The sequence below is a fragment of the Ursus americanus genome, chromosome 15, assembly GCF_024610735.1.
Source record: "Ursus americanus isolate L20-20 chromosome 15, mUrsAme1.1.p, whole genome shotgun sequence".
Taxonomy (NCBI): Eukaryota; Metazoa; Chordata; class Mammalia; order Carnivora; family Ursidae; genus Ursus; species Ursus americanus.
Genome location: NC_142141.1, coordinates 37,674,703 through 37,696,301, shown reverse-complemented (window position 1 = coordinate 37,696,301; position 21,599 = coordinate 37,674,703). Strand labels below are relative to the sequence as shown.

Below are 21,599 nucleotides of genomic sequence, written 5' to 3'. Positions count from 1 at the left end.
GGGGAGTCATGATTTAATCAGTGCAGTTTTAGTTAGGGAAGGTGAAAAGTTCTGGCGATGGAAAGCAGTATTGTTTAAACCACAATATGAACGTACTTAATGCCACTAAACTCTATACTTAATGGCTAAAATGGTCAATTTCATGTGATGTATTTTTTACCACAATTTTTTTGAAAGCCCCCCAAGAGCGCTTCACAAGAATTTCTAAACAGAAGCAGAAAATAGTGAAGAGCAATTTGTGTGCCACCTTCAAGTGCCAATATGGGGAAGACACCAGGGGAGTCCTGTGCTGGGGAAAGCCTTCTACATCCAGTGGCTCCCCGAATACCCATCAAGACTGCACCTCCATCAGGCCTTCTTCAGCTTCCTGGCCCCACACACCCATCTGGCCACCATGCCCAGCAGCTTCCCACAGAGCCACAGGGTGCCCAGGGTGACCACCAGCAGGAACAAGACGACGTCCAGCAGGTACTGCTCATGCCACGGCTGCTGCAGGGCACGGGGCTTGAGGTGTGCCGCACCCCCTGTCTGGAGGATGTGGTCGATCCAGCCCACCAGCCGCTGGGCAGGAGTCAGGGGGTGGGAGCGCCTGATGATGCTGGCGGCCACAGCTGCTGACTTGTACCTGTTGGCAGAGGCAGAGGTGGGCGTTACTCATGTGGTCTTAGGAGTCTTAGAGACCTTGCATCATACACATGCCCCCCCGCCACACGCACACACTTCCATCCATATGCACAAAAGACTCAGTTTCAAGGAAAAGTTGTTGGCCTGGCCTTGCCACAGTCAAGCTGGGTCCCATGGAAAAGTTCAACCTGATCCCTCTATACAAAGGTCCATGCTTTGTGCTAAAAGTGCTAAACTATAAAAACTGACTAAGTCTATAAGGGCTAGTCTCTACCCAAGGAGGCTTATCACATACTATAGATAATTATATGTATAATAAGCAGCTACTTTGTGCTGGTGTCTGGGGTACATGTCAAACGTGACTCTGGGGACTGGGGCCCAGGACAAGGCCTCACTCTTAGAGCATCATATTGGCCAGCACTGGCTTCATGGGCTCCAGCCTACACATTTGCACAGGATCCCACACTTAGACAGGTCCTATGCTTGCTTTAATTCTCTGCTGTCATTGTCTTGAAATTCTTAAACTTTATAACAATGGGCCCCACATTTCCATTTTACTTTGGGCCCCACAAGTTATATACCCAGCCCTGAAGTGCAATGTATAGAGACCATCCCAGCCCAAATGACTCCTTCACAGGGCCAGCAAATTATGGACATTTCAGGTCTAGGTCTTTGAGTAGCCAATGAAATTCACAAACTCATTCTCCAGAAAGTGAACATTTGCTTTTCATGAGATACCAAACATAATGAAATGTCTGAGGTTACCTGACCCCTGGAGCTTACAACTTTTCTAGGGTTAGGAATCATAAGCTATGTGGTGATTTTCAGTCATCTAAGAAGAACTCTTTGGGGTCTCCTTCAAGGTAATGTGGTAAGTCTTGAGGTCTGAGTCAGTTTATGCCCTTGAAACTTTTAAGTTATTCTGTCCTTATTTATAAGGTAGAAAGAATAAATTTTTTTCTTCATATGAGATCATTGTACTAGATAGGAATTTACCTAAGAGATCATAGGCCCTTTTATTGACTCACTTAAACCACAAACTTACTTTAGCAGGCCCTGTACTAGGCCCTGGGAACACAAGGGAAAACAAGAGACACACTTGGCTGTCCGGAGAAGCTAACTCTCAACTTTCTAGTGTGAGGGACACACAATAAATTAAAACAGAAAGAAATGGGGTAGTTAATGATCCTGAGAAGTGTTAAGAAGGGAAAATGAATTATGATTGAAGAGGGTCAGAGAGAGGAGCACATTTAGGCCTGTCAGACAAAGGCCACCTGCCTCTCTGAGGAGAGCACATTGGAAATGAGTCTGACTGTCATGAAGGGGGAGCCAGCACTGTGAAGAGAAGGGAAGGATGTTCTAGGGAACTGCACTGACAAAAAGCCTGAGGCAGGAAACACTATGATATATTGGGGGACAGAAGGCAACTCAGTTGGAATTCTACTATAAACACTCCCAAATATAAGACCTTTCAGAAATCCTATGTAAGTAGGTCAGGGTCTTCACAACCTTTAAGGCAGAAATTGTTTTTAACATCTAACCTAAATTGCCTAGTCTTGTTCTGAGAGGAAACACGTCATCTGTAAGCATCACACATGTTATTCCGTGTCTCGGGTGTTTCAGCTTTTATTGCAAAAAAAAAGTGGCACTCAGCGCCCTTTGTGTTGGATGTCTTCATTTAGTCTAAGTGACCACAAGCCCAGAGAGCTCCGTACCTCTTGTCTTCTATGACTTGCTTCATCTTCAGAGCTAATGTCTCTGCCTTGATCTGCTTTAGCTGGATAGAGACACCAAACTTTTTGGCTTCTACGCGGTTCAGGTTTTCAGGCTGGTCTCCAAAAAGGGGAATCCCCACCATGGGTACACCATGTTGGATGGCCTCCATTATGCTATTCATCCCACCATGGGTGACAAAAAGACGGATGCGTGGGTGAGCTGTTTCAATTAAGAAGTAGAGCAGAATATTTCAGATTGAAAGTTTTCAGAATAAAAAGTTTCAGAAAACCATGGAGAAGCAGAAAGGGCAGAAGAAAATACTAAGAGAATTTCAAAGTCTGTTGGAGCCATTATAAAGATATTTTGCTTGGGATATATCCAAAGTGCATGTTACTAACATACAGGATTCCAAGCCTTGCCTTTCTATGGAAATTCCTTGCCCTAGCCAGAACCAAGCTAAGACTCAGACCCAGGGGACTCTCTAGACAATACTGCTAAGCAAGGCGTATATGTCTCTCCATCCACCCACCCATCTTTCTATCATTCTAGTCACTCCCTTTGTTTTGCTCATCTCTGTTTTCTCATTGTGTCTCTCTGTCTCTGTCTCTATCTCTCTCTCTCTTTGTCTTGAGCACTCTTTTCTCACCTGCCAATTTATTTCCCTCTTCTCTGATTTTCCTACATATTCATTGGCATCATAACTCGTGGCAATCATAAAATTTATACTATACGCATTGTCTCCTCTTATACATGATTAGCCCCTTGAAAGCAGAGACTAAATCCTATGCTTGAGTATTTCCATTTCCAGCATTTCCATCCCACCCTATTTAAAGCTAACTAAGATTATTGTTGAAAATGAAGAGTTTATCTCAGGCTGCGTCACTCAACTGGGATGCACATCAGAATCTCCTTGTCTCTTCTTTGAAAGGAGCACCACGTGCCCCACTCCAGACTGACAGAATTTAATTTGCAGAGGTGGAGCCAGGAATCTGTTCCTTCAATTCCCCAGGTTATTTTGAGTTGCTATCTTGGTAATGAGCCTTTGCTTCAGTCAGTGGCTATGGCAGTGAGTGGTCTGTAAGCAGCAGCACTGGGCACAAAGAAAACCTACCGGGGCCGGGGCGGGGAGGGGGCGACTGGTAAGAGAACTGTCTGGCACCAGAAATTAAATAACTATGACTTGTTCATCTTGGCACTCAGGTATTTTGGCACAACCTAAAGACACTATTGGCATCAATGTGGTGAAGGTATGAATTGCTCCCACCTTAATAGCTAAGAAAGAGGTGTTTGTGGGAGGAGTACGTGTATATATATATATATATATATATATATATATATATATATATATGTAAGTGCATGTGGATGAACAGTTACTCTTGAAGCCACTAAATACAGTGGAAACAACCTTCTAGTATGTTTTCTTTAGAATCCATAGGTTGTTTCAGATTGTGTTTGGGTGACCCTGTTCAAGACACAATGCAGTAGGTCAAGGGGTCAAGGTGACTTTGATGTCTGCCGACATCTGGCCTGGGATAGAAAACAATGAAGGGAAGATGGCTGTTTGGGCACTGATCTCATTAGAAGTAGGGTCTGATGCCCCGAGAACTCCAGCTGGCTGCTCTGTTCCTGCCCTTCTGCAGACTTACTTTTAGCTATTAGCAGCTCCTTCTAGTGCAAACAGGATTGCCCTACTAGAGGTCACAGCCTGATGAGTTCTAAAACTATGTAAATGAGAAGGGTGAAGCAGACCTGGACAGTCCTTACCCAGGAGATCACTCTGAGGAAGCCAGTCCACAATTTTCACATTTGCTGACAATCTGATGTCTTCGGGCCAATGAGATGGCTTATATCTCCATATCACCCCTTGAGAGAGATGAGCAAAGGCACTGTTCATCTCCCTGAGAAGTTCCTGGGTTTGAAAGGCACTCACCATGGAGCCCAGGGCTACAAGGACAAAACCAGAGTCTCCAAACTTGGTGATGAAATTCTCAAATTCCTGGAGAGAGGTAAGAAAGGAAAAAGAGGTGAACAAAGTTGTTCATAAAAGCCTAGACAGCCATGAAATGAAAGCCAGATATTTACTGAACACACCCTCTTGTCCTTCTCTGAGCTCATAGGCCCTGGGACAGCTCAGTACCCTGTGCATGGTGCTTATGCCCACGGTGTTGGTGGAAATATCTTTCTTCTTTAAAATCCTGATGCTAGTGTCAGGGCCATCCTAGACCCTCTGCTCATTGTAGGTCAGTGGAGATATGGTCACTTGGGAATTTTCCAAGGCCACCAGCAAATGGAAATATAGGAAGAATACTGGTGGGGTGTTAGGGTCCAGCAGAGGGAGATGCTACATCTGAGGCTATATTGGAGAAGCTGGGAGAAGGCCTCCAGTGTACAAAGTGGAAGAAATGGAGAAAGTCTCCTGACCACTCACACTCAACACACCACATAGAGTAATTTGCTCTGATACATTGTGATATTCTTATTGACTGATCTTTGTAATTCCTCTTCTACTTCAATGGCTCACCCACATGACTGCAAATTATATTCACATAAGAAGACTTAAAAATTAGTAGTGCCCAGGGGCGCCTGGGTGACACAGTCGTTAAGCATCTGCCTTTGGCTCAGGGCGTGATCCCGGCGTTCTGGGATCGAGCCCCACGTCAGGCTCCTCCGCTAGGAGCCTGCTTCTTCCTCTCCCACTCCCCCTGCTTGTGTTCCCTCTCTCGCTGCCTGTCTCTGTCAAATATATAAATAAAATCTTTAAAAAAAAAAAATTAGTAGTGCCCAGTCCTAACTCCAAACCTGGGCAGCTTATTTTTTAAAGTCCTTGGGCAATACTTAAGGAAGGTTGGGATTTAACATTGTAATCTCGGCTTTAACACAGTTTTGGTCAATTCTTGTTTCAAGTATTTCTTCAGACCCTGACTCTGGACTACTAGAGCCCCCTTCCCCAGCTTCTAGATCCTCATCCCTAGATTGATTCCATCCAGCATAACACTGCCTGATTTACCATCTCAAAGGACCACGTTGATAACAGCTTTGTTGTTCTTTTTTTTTTTTTTAAGATTTTATTTATTTATTTGATAGTGAGAGAGACAGCCAGCGAGAGAGGGAACACAGGCAGGGGAAGTGGGAGAGGAAGAAGCAGGCTCCCAGCAGAGGAGCCTGATGCGGGGCTTGATCCCAGAACGCCAGGATCACGCCCTGAGCCGAAGGCAGACGCTTAACAACTGAGCCACCCAGGCACCCCAAAAGCTACACAAGGGACGCCTGGGTAGAGCAATCGTTAGGCGTCTGCCTTCGGCTCAGGGCGTGATCCCGGCATTCTGGGATCGAGTCCCACATCGGGCTCCTCTGCTGGAAGCCTGCTTCTTCCTCTCCCACTGCCCGTGCTTGTGTGCCCTCTCTCGCTGGCTATCTCTGTCAAATAAATAAATAAATAAATAAATAAATAAATAAATAAATAATCTTTAAAAAAAAAAAGCTACACGAGACACTATATAAAAACTGGAAAATATAGAAAATATTTTTTGAAAAAAGCCTCTGTTATCTCCCAGCCATTACAACACTTACTCCCATTATGCTCCTGCTTAACAATCCCCTCCCTCTGCCCTATAACCAAGGCGTAACCCACCTTCCTATCAAGTAAAGTCTCCTGCAATCTGGCCTGGGTGTATTTATGCAATTGAATCTTCTGGTCCAGTCTAGCTAGAGTCACCAAAGGAACCCAGAGTCATGCCTGTCTTATTTTTACTTTGACACCTGGAGCTATTTGTTCTCCCCAACTGGAACTCTTTTTTTCCCTAGCTCCATCCATAAAAAGTCCTGCTACCAACTCAAAGCCCATTTAGCCCATGGATCATTCTCCAATTCTCCCTGCTTACTCACTTCAAGGTCAGTAGATGAAGGGTAGACACTTGGGTGCCTGGAAGACCCAGGCCAAATCAAGTCTCCCTGGCTCTGAAATGAATGGCAGTGGGAAAGTCACTTATGCCACCTGAGCCTCTGCCTCATTTATAAAAATAGAGATCATCATACTTCCTTCCAGGTGGCAAGATATTAAATAAGATAAATTCCAAAAAATGGCAACCCAGTGTTAATAGGCAACAGGGAGCCAACTCATCGTAGCTCCCCTCCATTTAAAAACTTCTACTGCAGGGGCGCCTGGGTGGCTCAGTTGTTAAGCATCTGCCTTCGGCTCAGGGTGTGATCCCGGAATTCTGGGATCGAGCCCCGCGTCAGGCTCCTCCACGGGAAACCTGCTTCTTCCTCTCGCACTCCCCCCGCTTATGTTCCCTCTCTCGTAGGCTGTCTCTCTCTCTCTGTCAAATAAATAAATAAAATCTTTTTTAAAAATTTAAATAAAAAATAAAAACTTCTACTGCAGTAGTTCTGAGTTTATGCCTTCAAACCAACTCGGCAGCTTTCACAATTTACAATGCCCAGGACTGACTCCAAATCAATCAAATCAGAAGGCCTAGGTGGAATTATGAACTATGGCCCTACAGGCTGGGGATGCTGGGGGTGATGATGCCCACAGTTCTTACTGTCAGTCCCACACCGTCCCACCTTGGTTACATAGTGTTGTGTGTTTCATTGTGAGTAACTCATCTCTTTAACAATTCTCACATGTAACGGATGCTTGCCACACAGTTACTATATATATGATCCTACAAAATGCACATGAAAATATCAACGTACTAAAAGGCTTATCCCAGGGCACCTGGCTGGCTCAGTGGAAAGAGCATGCAACTCTCAACCTTGGGGTTGTAAGTCTGAGCCCTGTGCTGGGTTTAGAGATCACTAAAAACTTAAAAAAAAAAAAAAAGAAAGAAAAGAAAAGCTTATCCACCAGTGCCAGAACTAGAAAGGACCCCTGGGTATACTATGTAAGGAGGTCCTCAATCTCAGGGCTGTGCAAGTCCTAACACTCTAATTGCATGACCCGGCAAGTGAGTCTTCCTCAAAAAGCATGTCTTAGGTGCACTTGTCTCACCCTACTCTGCCCCAGTTCCCACTGGCAGGGGAGCCACCAATTCTGCACTGAAGAGCTCTGCATGAAGTCCATATTGAGCACTAATCACTTACTTGTGGCACTGGTTTAACAGGTCTGGCCATTAAGCCTCCAACATACACAGTGTTGGGAAGCAGGGGCCGAGCAAATTCAAGGGCAAAGTCAGAGTTAACAAACCATAGCTCTGCTTTCTTTAGAAGATGAGACAAAACCGGCCTAGAGCCTTCTGGAAAATGATCCTTGATGGTGTTGTCATATGCAGACTGGATTTGCCTTTGTCTTATGGAGAAATCAAAGAACATCAGAAAATTCTTCACTCTGTCCCAGAAGTCCATGTGGTCACTTAGGAAGGAATGGAGTACTGGCACATAAGACAGGGGGTTTGGTAGTCCAAAATCTATAGCGCCAAACGAGGAAGAGAGAATGGACACAAATGGTTTTCCAAGCTTCTCAGCAACCAGGAAAGGACAGTAGTCAAAATTTTCAACTATCACTAGGTCAAAGTTCTCATTCTTTAAGGTGTCCATGATATCCTTTCTCCTTAGAAAATGACTGCACTGAAGCCCCAGTTGTTCCATGAAGCTTAAAAACTTTTCAAATGTGTATCTGTAAGAAGGAAAAAAAATGGTGAATATTCACTGGAGGTGTTAATTTCACAATACATAAAGGAATCTGAAACTACAAAGAAAATACCCCAGGTGAGTAAGACCACATCTAGCAGCAGCACACCTGTTCCACCACTGTCCATAAATACCCTCATCAGTCCCTCTGAGCACATATTCTGCTCTGGAGAGTGCTCCCTTTCTCACCTCCTCTTCCCTCTCTCACCCAAATCCCAAGCACTCTCTTTGCCAGTTTATTCATAAAATTATAACTTTGAGCTCTTAATTCCTGAAATCCACAGGCACAACTAAATTATGTTAACTGAACACAAATTGTGGCTGTTGGACCTTCTGCTCTGGGAACCTTCTCTGACCATAGCAAATCTCACAGAACTCTTTCTACTTGATAAATTCTATAATGTACTCGTTAACTTTCTTTTACATACTGACTTTTTTATGAGTGATTTTCTTGTTTACTCAGCCAAACTGTGGAAGTCACTTGATGACACAGTTCCATAAATAGTGATCATACAGACTATTTAAAAAAATCACTGTGTACTCTAGGGCATATGATGTGATGAACACTGGGTGTTATACACAACCGATAAATTATACAACACTACATCTGAAAAAAAAAAAATCACTGTGTATTCTGAATGTGACAGATCACCTTACCCAAGGGACTCTTTTATCACATTAGAACTCAAAACTCAGCTAAAATGGGGATTCCACCTTTCTATGCCCACAAGTTAAGCAATGGAAGACAAGAGAAGAGAGAAGAGAAGAGCAGAGAAGAGAAGAGAGGAGAAAAGAAAAAATAGAGAAAGAAGAAACGAGAAAGGAAAAGCAAAGCAAGGCCTGGTTAATAAGAAACATATTATTAGCTTTACTACTTTAATGTAGATTGACATGTCCAGAGAAGATAATGATAAAGAGTACTAACATGTAATTAAGAATTTGCCCATGGGAATATTCCAGGGCTCTATCTCCTTACAATGCTTTCCCATCACTGCCTGTATAGAATATGACTCTGTTTCCTTCCTGTTTGTACACCTATGGGGAAATAGATAAGAATGGCCACCTGCACTTTAAGGTATCAGACGTAATAAGTGCAAGAGCTCAAGACATCAGCAGCCTGCCGGCTACATGGAGAACCAAGAGAATCAATACCCTGGAACCCTGTAATTGTACACTACTGTACCACTGCATCCCAGGTAGAGAAGGACCAGAAGCGAAGAACTCATTAACAATATACAGATCTCTCCCTGATATTTAGGAGCAACTTCAAGTCATACAATGGAAGTGACTTCCAAAAATCATCCTTGGCTGTGTATTTTTGAAGATTGCATGTAACAAAGGAGTATGATTGTCAGATATTTTATGTAATTTCAGTAGTGTTGTAGAAATTCCTAGAATATATTTCATTAATCATATTTAAAATTAAGCTAACAAATAGGGGGAAAAATGTTTAAGAATGCATGGTTACCTATGCCTGTCTCCAAAAATATTACACTAAGGGAGAAGAGACAAAGCATGTATTTAAAATATATAACCAACAGTGCAAGATAATATAGACTAAGTATCAAAGGAATAGCTTGCATCAGACCTAGACAGGAGGGACTGTGGCTGCCCAGTTTGAGTAAGGAAAAAGGTTTTCTGAAGAAAGGCAAATGCAAGCAAGACCTTGACTAGTTAGTAAAATTTTCAAGGTAAAAAGAAGGCAAGGCCACTGTAATTATTTAAAATATGCATGGATTTTTGTCCTTCCACATTTATGTCTAAGATGAAGGAGTTATGTGTTCCTTTCAGTTCAGATAAAGCAAAAGGAGTCATGTCTTATTTTGCCTTAGACTGATTGCTTTTTACAAGGACTTTATATGGCCAGGGTGCCTGGGTGGTTTAGTCAGTTAAGCATCCGACTCTTGATTTCGGCTCAAGCCATGATCTCAGGGTTGTGAGATTGAGCCCTTTGTCAGGCTCTGTGCTCAGCAGGGAGTCTGCTTGAGATTCTCTCCCACTCCCTCTCTCTCTCTGCCTCTCACTCTCTCCCACCCCCACTCCTGCTCTTCCTCTCTCTCTCTCTCTCTCTCCCGGTTGCCCCAGCACCCCAAAAAATAGATCTTTTTTTTTTAAAAAAAGGACTTTAGATGACCAAAAATTAAAAAAATAAAATAAAAGGACTTTACATGGCCAGATGTTCAACTACTACAAAATCAATGTTCATAAATCTTCCCCCACATTAATAGAATATATGTGAAGAAAAGAAGGAAAAATAAGTGGAAGAAGGTCACTTTCATTTCCCTACCAACAGTGAGAGGTTGAGGTACCTACATTTCTGTGCTGGGGAGACTATAAACAAATGTAAAAGAAGTGTTGAAAGGATGTCCCAGAAGGAACAACCTCTACTTTCTACCAAAATCCATTCATGGAAGAGGGACAGTGCAGAGCAAAGAAGAATCTCCATTGACTGAACTGGGTAATTTGGAGTGAATACTAGTTTCCCCAACCATCCACTCATCATGTATCCCTTCACCTATCCACCCATCCAACCATCCCTTTCTTATGTCTTCAGTCCAAACATCCATCCATCTACCCATTCATTTGTATCACTAAAATAGTGACTCTTTGGTTCAAATAATAAAAAATAACAATTACCTGTCACCCAAAGCTTCTTTCATAAAAAAATCAAAATTCTCCTTCAATCCTTTGTTAAAATCTTCAGGTGGAAGCCAAGAAATAACTTGGTATGATGTTTCCTTCTCTGTAAAATCTAAAAAACACCCATGGGTTAAAAAGGTTAAATATGTCACAAAACATGGGTTAACACTAGCATGATAAGATCAATATTTGTTTGCTCAAATAATTTCATGTTTATTTGAATGTTTGCCTTTTGAACTATTTTTATAGGGTTTGGTTGCATTCTCATTCATTCAATCTTATGAAATGATAACATGTATTGAGAACCTTACACTAATTCAGGAGTGCTTCTCAATTTAAAGTTATGGAAGCTTCCATTTATTTTATTTTATTTTTTTAAGATTTATTTATTTGAGAGAGAGAGCACATGCAAGTGAGGAAAAGGGCAGGGGGAGAGAGAAAGAGGGAATCTCAAGCAGGCTCTGCTGAGTGTGAAGACTGTTAAGGGGCTCGATCTCAGGACCCTGAGATCATGACTTGAGCCGAAATCAAGAGTCATACTTAACTGACTGAGTCACCTAGGCGTGCCCTGGAAGCTTCCATTTAAAGCTTCCATAAGGGGGCGCCTGGGTGACTCAGTCGGTTAAGCATCTGCCTTCAGCTCAGGTCATGATCTCAGGGTCCTGGGATTGAGCCCCACATAAGGATTCCTGTTCAGAGGGGAGCCTGCTTCACCCTCTCCCTCCATCACTCCCCCTGCTTGTGCTTTCTCTCTCTCTTTCACTCTCTCTCAAATAAATAAGTCATATCTTTAAAAAATTTTTTTAAAATAAAGCTTCCAGAAGGTACAGCTATTTGTCTCATTTTACAGGTGAGAAAACAAAGGTAATGGAAGATACAAAGGTAATTATCTTAAGCAAATTAAGATAATTTGTCAAAATTGCAAACATAGGGAAGTGACAGAGTCTGTTTGATTCCAGAGCCTCTGCTCTTTCTGTTTTAGAAAATCTCATTTTCATTATTTAGAGTGATAAATCCAAATAGCTCTTTGATTCAGTAAAAAGTACTAAAAAGGTTATATAAAATAGTAGACCTCTGTACCTCTACTTACTAGCATGGTTTCTCCCACATGCCCATGTGTAATGAAAAGTCTGAGTCCATTTCTGATGTTTGACTGCTGACAGTTTTCAAGCCCTATCTCCCACTCCCTCTTCAGTGCTTCACCTGGCCAAACTATTAAGAAAGTCAGCATGGTCCTACACTTGGCCCTAGTGGGAGTTTCAAACCATGCAAGTTAAGGCCAATGAGGGGGAACCCTCAACATATCCCAACTCTCTACCCACAATAAAAACTCAAACTAGTCATCCCTCCCTCCTCTGGAAAGCCATTTTTCAGATTCGCTTAGGAGCCTATCTTACTCCTCTTAATAAATAAATAAACAAATAAATAAATAAATAAATAAAGCCTTATTATTTAAGTAATAAAAATTCCATACTCTCTTACACATGTATGCTTTCATCAGTCATAACTTCCAATCAAATTGTATGTAAACTGGGGACAGATTAATGCACAGCCTTACACATTAAAACTACCAAGCCCAATCTTAGTGAAATTACTGCTATCCAAGTATGTACTGGCAAATACTTTGCAATCATAGATTTGGCTAGTATGTTCTTCAGTACCTATGTCAACAGGCCCTCAATGTCAGTTTTCCTTCATCTTGGAAAGGACACATTGTACCTTTAACTAGTTGTCCATGAGGTATTTCAACAGTTCTACCATTGGCCACAATCTTTATCGGCAAGATCTTAACCACATACAACTTTCACCAGGAACCCTGGTAGGACATTATATTGAAATTATCCTGCTCTAAGGAGATTCATTTCACATACTCATTCAGGACAGAGAAACATTCCCAAAGGAGCTCACACAAAGGGATGTGCCATTGCCCCCATGCAAAGCTCAAGGCCTAGGACCTTGGTTAAATTCTGAGAATTATTTGATCAGTTAAGGCCTCTCTAATCTATGACACTATCAAGAAACAGCTATTGGGCCACCTGGGTGGCTCAGTTGGTTAAGTGTCTGACTTCAGCTCAGGTCATGATCTCGGGGTCCTGGGAACTGAGCCCCAAGTTGGGCTCCCTTTTGAGCTAGGAGTCTGCTTCTTCATCATCCTCTCCCTCTGCCCCCCCACTGCTTGTGTGTTATCTCTCTCTCTCTCTCAAATAAACGAACAAAATCTTTATTAAAGAAAAAAAACAGAAACAACTATTGACTCATGACACCACAATATCCCAACAAGTCCAAAAACTTTTAAGCCTTTTTGCAATCTGGAGGCAATATATTTCTGATTTATACATTTTCCTTAAATCCATTTATGCTTATTTTTGAAAATCAGCCCACTTTGAGTAAGGCCAAATAACAAAAAGATCGAGAATCTGTCCAAATTGCAATACAATAGGCATTGTCTTTAGTGCCCCCCATATTTGCATTCATTATAAAAGCTTCAGCAACCTCTTCCCATGCTTCCTGGAGTTCTCTAGACCATCTGTTGATAGCAGTATTAGTCTCCAATTGCTGCTGTAGTAAATTACTATCAACTTAATTGCTTAAAACAGAACAAATTTATTATCTTATAGTTCTGGATATCAGAAGTCTAAAATGAGTCTCACTAGGACAGGAGCAAGGTGTGCACAGGCCAACATTCCTTTTGGAGGCTCTGAAAAACAATCCACTTTCTTACCTTCCCATCTTTTAGTGTTTGCCTTCTTTCCTTGGCTCACGGCCTCCTTTAAACAGACAATGACATCATCCATCATCTGACTTTCCCTCCATCACCACATTTCCTTCTCTTACTCTCTTGTCATCTCTCTTTTTTTTAAATAAATTAACATATAGTGTATTATTAGTTTCAGAGGCAGAGTTTAGTGATTCATCAGTTGCATATAACACCCAGTGCTCATTACATCAAGTGCCCTCCTTAATGCCCATCATCCAGTTACCCTACCCCCCCCACCTTCTCAATCTTTTTTTTTTTAAAGGACTCTTGTAATTATATAGAGCCCAAATGGATAATCAAGATAATCTTCCTGTCTCAAAATCCTTATATTAATCACATCTGCAAAGTCCCTTTGCCATGTGAGGTAGTATATTCATTGGTTCTAAAGATTAGAGCATATCTTTGGGTGGGAACATTATCTTCTACCACCATGTTCTACTCTCTGGACCTCAAACATTCATGGCCATATCACATACAAAATACAACACCCCATCCCAACATTCCCACAAGTCTCAAACCATCACATCATCAACTCATAGTTCAAAATTTCTTCTAAATATCACTAGCTTGAATGTCCCAAATTATATTATCCAAATAATTCAATCGAGTATGGATGGAACAGTCCAGATATGATCCATCTGTGGACCTACGAAAATTAGGAAACAAGTTCGTTGCTTCCAAGAAACATTAAGATACCAGTTACAGATATTATCGTTCAAATGGAACAAAATGGAAGGAAAATATGGATTTCTGTTGGCATCCAACCGCGCAGACAATGTTAGGTTTTAAAAACTGGAAATAACCTACTGTGACTTGACGCTCAGCCTTGTAGGCTTAAAGTTCTACCCTCTGTACGCACTGCTTGACATTTTGACTTCTCATTTGTTCTTCATGAAAGGTAGCATGAGTTCTCAGCTCAATAGTTTATGAGCGTTGTTTCTTACTTTGGGGTGGTTCAGGGGTTCTCTCATGTCACTCTTTCTCTGTCCTTTTAGTCCAAATTGGCAGTATTTATCCTGTATAAAATTCTCAAGTATCTTATGGATCTTCTGGGTATGTCATGGGAATTCACTCTGCTAGACAAGAGCTGCTATACAGATCTTTAAAAATAATTTCATCTCAACTTTTGGCTTCAGCCAACAGGGCTGAAGGGACTCATGATTCACACACCCAACCTTTAAAGAGCTCTGTGAGACTGAATATTCTGACCTATTCAGAGGCAACAGCAAGAGGTTATCCAGCCACACCGCTGGTTTTCTCTTTCTTGACAGCGAACCCCCTAACTTTAGAATCTTTTGCAATCTGGATAGGCTAAGGATTTCCAAAATCACTAAGTCCTCATTTCTTTATGCTTAATGGTTCTTCCTTCAATTTATCTCTTTCTACTCACATTTTACTATAAGAAGCAAGAAGTCCTTACCATCTATATTTTTACTGGAAGTGTGTTTATGATGATTTACATATTGTCTTAGACAATACAGATTTTCTCTACCATGCTCCTTACTTCCTTCTTAGTCCTCATTAGCAGAGTTCTTATATTTTTTATTAAGACACATTAGCTTCAGGTGTAAAACATAATGATTTGATATTTTTATATATTGCAACAGAGTTCTTAACATCCACATTTCTACCAATAGTCTCTTCAAGACAATCTAGACTTATTCTATCACGCTTTTTAATATTTTTCCAGCCTCTATCAATAACCCAATTGTAATGCCAGATATTAGTTGGAGCAGTAGGATATGTGAATACTGAAGATTTTTGCTTCTTCAATCTGATATCATTTCTTTATTAAAGTAGTAAATAAATGAACAAGATGGAGAAGTGTGTCCAAACAAGGAGTTAATCAATGGTTTAAATGTTACAATACATTGAAATGGGCATCAGGTCAGAAATAATAACTCAATCATGTGTTTTCCCTATTTACAGACGTCTAGTCAAGCTCTATTCCTAAGGTAAAGAATTAATATATTGTTTCAAAGCCTCAGAAATACCTGTGACTGGGGAATATTGGAAGAAACTCTAGACTTTTAAACCTGGAAACTAAGAATAAAACTGAAGGGATCCAAAAGACATACAAATGGCCAACAGACACATGAAAAAATGTTCAACATCATTTGACATCAGGGAAATACAAATCAAAACCACAATGAGATACCACCTCACACCAGTCAGGATGGCTTAAATTAACAAGTCAGGAAACGACAGATGTTGGCAAGGATGCAGAGAAAGGGGGACCCTCTTATGTTGTTGATGGGAATGCAAGATGGTGCAGCCACTCTGGAAAAGAGTATGGAGGCTTCTCAAAAAGTTAAAAACAGAGTTATCTTATGACCCGACAATTGCACTACTAGATATTTATCCAAAGGATACAAACACAGTGATTCGAAAGGGCAACTGCACCCCAATGTTTATAGCGGTAATGTCCATAATAGCCAAAATATGGAAAGAGTCCAGACGCCCACTGACAGATGAATGGATAAAGAAGATGTGATATCTATCTATAGATAGATAGATGGATAGATAGATAGATAGATAGATAGATAGATAGATACAGCAAGCTGTAATGGAATATTACTCAGCCATCAAAAAGAACAAAATCTTGCCATTTGCAACGATGTGGATGGAACTAGGGGGTATTACGCTAAGTGAAATAAGTCAGTCAGAGAAAGACAAATACTATATGAATTCACTCATATGTGGAATTGAAGAGACAAAACAGATGAACATAGGGGAAAGGATGGAAAAATAACCATAAGAGGTGCTGAACTCTAGGAAACAAAATAAGGATTGTTAGAGGGGAGGTGGGTTGGAGAAGGGATAACTGGGTGATGGGCGTTAAGGAGGGCACTTGATGTAATGAGCACTGGGTGTTATATGCAACTGATGAATCACTAAATTCTACCTCTGAAACTAATTTTAAAAAAACTGAAGGGATCCATGAACTTCCTAAATTGTTTATAGATTTTTGTGTACATATATTTATTAAAGGGGTAGAAGGTCTGTGGCTTTTATTAGTTTCTCAAAATTCATGGGAACTACCAAAATTATTTTTCAATCAATCTAAAATTTTAATTTAACTTTATTTCATTAAAATTTTTAATTAAATTTAATTGTAATTTTCAAAATTAAGAATAACTCCCTTGAAAATTAATACGCTACAGCTATTTAATCATGTCTGTGGTCAACACAGATTCAAAAGGGTATGTATATAAATCACGTTCAGTGAAGAATGCAGAACCTAATCTAGAAGGTGATTAAAATTATTTTACGTAGGGACTCAAGTAGATATTTGTGCTCCAGTTTTCACAGCAGCATTATTCACAAAATCCAAAAGGTGGAAACAACCCAAATGTCCATCGACAGATGACTGGGTTAACAAAATGTGGTATATACTTACAATGGAACATTATTCAGTCTTAAAAAGGAAGGAAATTGTGAGCCATACTACAGCATGGATGAACCCTGAAGACATTATGCAAAGCGAAACAAGCCAGACACAAAAAGACAAATATTGTATGTTTCTACTTAAATGAGCTATCTAGAATAGCCCAACTATTAGAGAAATTAGTGGAATAATGATGACCAAGGGCTGCAGGCAAAGGGTAATTGGCAGATACCATATAATCGGCACAGAGTTCCCATTTGTGATGATGGAAATGTTCTAGTGGCAACAACAGTGATGGTTGCACAACGGCATGAATGTACTTAAAGTCACTCAACTTACAAAACATGTGTAAGAGGTCAAGTCTATGCGGTGCGTATTTTACCACAATAAAAATCTTGAAAGAAATTTTCACAGAAAAAAAATTGTTTTAATAAAACCTGAACAATAACAAAGCCTGATCACCTTCAAAGTTTTACAAGTTTTCAGAATTTTATTCCTCCAAATGCTGCTTAAAATTGCATCATTTTTTAAATCAAAGCCTGCGAAAATTTCAGATTGAGCAATCCAGAGCTTAAAGTCCTAAATCTATCCAACACTATTATTAACCTGGCATATCCCCTTGAGCAAACCATTTCAGTTCTCTGGGCTGCTGTTTTCTTGTCTGTCAACAGAAAAGATTTGATAAGATTTATTTGATCATTTTTGCTAAAATTCATTGGATTCAATGATTCAGTTAAGACCATCCAACACCATTATACACAAACTATTGGGCAGTCATTGATTTTTCTAGAAAACAGAATCATCTCAGTGATAGATGCTGATCTTAGCTGGATAAATAAGGGACTTCCTAAGAAAGCTTTCTTAGATTTCAGATATCATAAAAGGAGAAAGTAATCAATGATATTAAAAAAAGTAATCTGTGATTTAAGAAAAGAAAATGGTATATTTGGCTGAACACTTCTGTTCACATGTTTTCAAGCTGTTATGAAGACCCATTTACCAAAATAATCTGTAATATATGGAGGATTGCTTGGGATGAAGTGGAAGGCAAGGTAAGGGAGGAAAATATGGGACTACAGAGTGTGGAGTGCTGGCAGACAGAGCCAAGAAGTTTTCCAACACCTTACATTAACACACACACACACACACACACACACACACACACATTTTTCATTTTTTTCAGTCCAATTAGATTTTAAAAATAGTTTTCTAAGCAAAAGGCATCATTGTTTTACTCTACCCTTTGCATAGAGTAGAGGAAATAAAGAATTAATGGGAAAAGATACCTGATATAAATGAATTTCCTCTCTGGTGAAGCATAGTGACATTATGACCATGATCTTGGAGAATCTGAGACACCCGGTCCAGCAGTAGATGATGGCTTCCACCTAGGAACAATGTACAATTTCACTTTTGTAATGATGATAATAAAGTGCCTGAAGCTGAGAGGTTGAGAGATCTGGGAGATGAGAATTAGCAAACAGAAAGCTGTTGGTGAGTAGAGGAAGATGAGTGTCATCAGTCAGTCTGTCTATCTCCATTTGGGTAAGCCCCAGCCACTCACTCATAGCCCACTGGCCCAAATCTTGACTTTGGCAAACCTACATCAGATCCTCTTTGTGACTGTGGTCACAAAAATGACCAAACATCAGTGTGACGAGATTCCCTGCTTATGCCTTAAGGAATTCCTGATCCTAAGTACATGCTAATTTTAGCCAGGCCTTATGGAGACACTGTGCCCTAAAGAAATAACTGTGCTGGTGGAAAGTGTGGCTCTATATGAGTGTGAAGGGTTCCCAATGGACAATCACAGTTCATTCTGGAAGCTTACTCTTTGGAAATTTATGCTAATGTAGGAGCCAGAAACATGGGAAATTGAATATCAGTCCAAGAAAGAGCCATTGGAGCAGAAGGAAGCTGAGCCACCACTTAAAGCAAAATCCTTGAGATCCAAATATACTTGGCAGGATGTTTCTCAGTTGGGGCCTGCATTTTGCTGAACATCAAATTAAGGCATTCAGAATAACCGTGGGCCCTTCAGGTGGAACCACAGGATCCTCTATGCGTGAGAGATGGGGACATCACCCAACCTCGGAAAATCCTGGGATCCTAAGGAAACAGAAGCTTGGTCATCTGGGGAGGTACAGGTTCTATCACACTAAATCTTACCCAAAACCATATGAATCATGGGACATTTTTCTTGAATCCATGAGTCTCAGTAGCAGAGGAAGTCAGACCAGGAGGAAAGGAATAGAATTTGCTCAAGTTGGGAAGTGGGAGTTGTTTGGAAGATGAAGATCTCATGATCTGGGTCAGCAGAGAGGGAAGTCGGACCTCAGTAATGGTGTGTATTTGTGGAAATTACCCTAGTTTTTAAAATCTGTGCTTGTGTTGCCTGAGGTAACACGGATTATATACAACACAAACCCCTACCTCCCTCGGACTGCCTGCTCTGGCTTCACATTTAACCCTTGAAGAAAAGCATACAGGGGAGAACCCAACCCACAGAGGCAGCCATTCCTGAGGGTCTTGTGAGCCCAGTGCATTCTGGGGCAGAGGCGGGGCTTCCAGCGCCTCCCAACTGCACGTGCTCCAGCTGAGTCCAGAGGACACATGCTTTGAAGAGGTGAGGGAGCTCTTCCCGATCACCATTACTAACAATCCAAACAAAACAAACAAAAAAAAGAGTTCAAAAGGAGTTACAGGGTTTCTTAAAGAGTATTTTTTTTTTAATCTCCCACTGAAAAGTGCTTAAGACTGGAAGCTGTGGAGAAGCTGGTCTTGGGGTAAGAAACCCTGACTAAATTCCTGATGTGTGCCATTAGAGAGGCCTGCGGTGCTCTGGCAAAAGGCGCTTCATGTCCTGACCCTTAGTTTCCTGCTCAGGAAAACACTGTGCGGGCTCAGTGAGATTATTCACGGCTCCTTCCAGGTCTCAGATCGCCCCCATTCCCAGTGGTCTATACACAGTAAGTGACCTAGAAGAGGCCGCTGCGGTTGGAAATACAATCTTGGGAAAGCTGCATCTTATAATGACCCTTTATCCTGGTCCTTTTCCCTTTGTCCCTTTTCCTTTTCATCATCCCCCGAATCCTTCAAACACTTCTAGCAGCACGGGTGAAAGGAGCGGGCATTGGTGAGACCCGAACGTCCAGGGTCCTGTCCCCTGCCCTGCCCAGTTCAACAGGTTTCCTCTGGATGAAAGCACTCCACCTAGGTATCATTGAAATACCTTCCCTGCTCCACCTTGGCTCCCATGCAGTGTCAGAAAATTAGTGCTTCTGCCCCTGTAAGCTCCTTTCCCTGGCCTCCAAGAGCTGGCAACGCTCCCACAGTAGATTGGCAATTGCTGCGCACCACCGAGAAGTTTAGGGTGAGCCTCTGAATTTGCAGCCCGCTCCCTGGAGGAGGCAGCCCCGGGTCTCCAGCACTGGAAGGGATCTCAAACTTCTGGACCCATTCCTGCGCGCCTACGAGAGCAAATCTGAGTAGGAAGAGAGGGGAAAGGGTATTCTATTTTCTCAGGAAGTAGCTCCTTCACCTCTCGGTGGTAGGGGCTCCTCATTTCCCCACAACCCCCTCCCGCCTCTCCCTCCTCTAGCCTGCGACCCAAGCCCAGTCTGGAAAACACATGGAGTGACCGACCCTCTGACCCACAGCTGTTTGAGCCCTCCCGCGGGTGTCTGGGGCGCGCCTGTCTCATTCTCCCGCCAAGCACTCACCCACCAAAGACAGAGTTAGAATTTTGGCGGCCTCTGAGAGCAGGAACCCAGGCAGAAGGAAGCCGGCTAGCAGCAGCGCCCGCTGCCCCGCCATGCTCGCTCGGGTATGAGCCCGGGAGTCCAGCCCAGCGCGCAGAGCCCCGCGCCCCGCACGGCGCAGCGACCTGTGCGCCCTGAGGACACGCTCGGCTCGCAGCCAAGCAAACGCGCTGACGGCAGATTGCGAAGAGCTGAGAGAGAGAGATGGACCCCGCCCGCGTTCCCTTCTGTTTGCGGTTTCTTGCCCTTCTGCTCCTCCCCGCAGGGTGCTCGCACCACTGGCTAATGGGTCCTCACCCGCCTTAACCCCCGGCATCGGGAAGGAGGGGTAAGTGGGCTCTCCTTAACCCCTCCCTGTCCGTGTAGTCGCCACACTGTCAGCGGAGAAGGCACTCCGAAGCAGGAGTGCAGGGACCTTAGTTAGGAAGCTGCTTCCCAGATAGTTCCACCTCCATCTGACTCACACCCATCCCCGTTTTAGGGACCCTTCCCTGAATCTTCCCACCTCCTAACTGCTCTTTTGACCGCATACTGCCATCCGCAGCTCCATTTCCCTAGGTATTTGCTTAAAATCTCTGGGACACTACTCCCTAGAAGTAGTGTCTTCTCCCTGGGAGTAGCTCCTGTCTCCTCTCTAGAAGCAAATCCCGAAGAGAAGTCGACCTACCAATCCGGGGTTGCTTTCCGAAGACCTCTTAAGGAGGTCGTTTATTCATGAAGACGTGCTAGAGTCCTAACTCCAGAAGTCCAGGTCTTTACTGGGAGGTTTGAACCACTAAAGCTGAGACTATAATTCTGAGTGAGAATCATAAAAAAAGGACTGGGAATCTTTCCACAGTCTCCTCAGGCGCAAACTGAGGATATCTTGTAATTCCTCCTCTGGTAAGGTCAGCCCTGGCAAGCACAGGGCAAGGAAACCCCAGGAGGCATCTTTGCATTTTCTATCCTCAAAGCCAGACTGGCTCTTGTAAAGGTTGTCAGTGCAGCTTCCCTTACAGCCTTGAGAAACCAGGTAATGAATTCTGGACAATGAGGACAGAGTCTCTTTTCTAGGAAGGGGAGGATAATTCTGTGAAAACTT

The 21,599-nt window shown here is 42.2% G+C and overlaps 1 protein-coding gene and 1 long non-coding RNA gene across 4 annotated transcripts in view; one reads left to right on the top strand and one right to left on the bottom strand.

Annotated features, from left to right (window-relative positions):
• Positions 1-134: 134 nt before the first annotated feature.
• Positions 135-20,613, bottom strand: LOC123785476 (UDP-glycosyltransferase 3A1-like). 3 transcript variants are annotated; one of them, XM_045787251.2, is made up of 8 exons: positions 20,480-20,613; positions 18,044-18,145; positions 13,334-13,379; positions 10,609-10,723; positions 7,426-7,957; positions 4,105-4,336; positions 2,340-2,559; positions 135-625 (listed from the first exon to the last, which is right to left on the bottom strand). In XM_045787251.2, exons 2-8 carry the CDS (start codon positions 18,092-18,094, stop codon positions 349-351), a joined length of 1,473 nt encoding a protein of 490 aa, XP_045643207.1. In that variant the 5' UTR covers positions 18,095-18,145; positions 20,480-20,613; the 3' UTR covers positions 135-348. The 3 variants fall into 3 exon arrangements, with proteins under 3 accessions (XP_045643207.1, XP_045643205.1, XP_045643206.1); XM_045787249.2 differs by having other exon boundaries at positions 20,484-20,573; XM_045787250.2 differs by lacking the exon at positions 13,334-13,379 and having other exon boundaries at positions 20,480-20,573.
• The window catches only part of LOC123785482 (uncharacterized), a 42,993-nt gene continuing 41,981 nt past the window's right edge, over positions 20,588-21,599 (top strand). Inside the window, exon 1 of the long non-coding RNA XR_015726879.1 lies at positions 20,588-20,846. This is a non-coding gene — a long non-coding RNA (uncharacterized LOC123785482). The remainder of the gene's footprint in view (positions 20,847-21,599) is intronic.

Excerpts from the sequence above, each read along its gene's own strand:
- LOC123785476 (XM_045787249.2), bottom strand. The coding sequence starts at position 20,573 with ATGGCGGGGCAGCGGGCGCTGCTGCTAGCCGGCTTCCTTCTGCCTGGG. Across the intron at positions 18,146-20,483 it reads AAATTCTAACTCTGTCTTTG|GTGGAAGCCATCATCTACTG; the intron begins GTGGGTGAGTGC and ends CATTGTTCCTAG. Across the intron at positions 7,958-10,608 it reads AAAGAAGCTTTGGGTGACAG|ATACACATTTGAAAAGTTTT; the intron begins GTAATTGTTATT and ends TCCTTCTTACAG.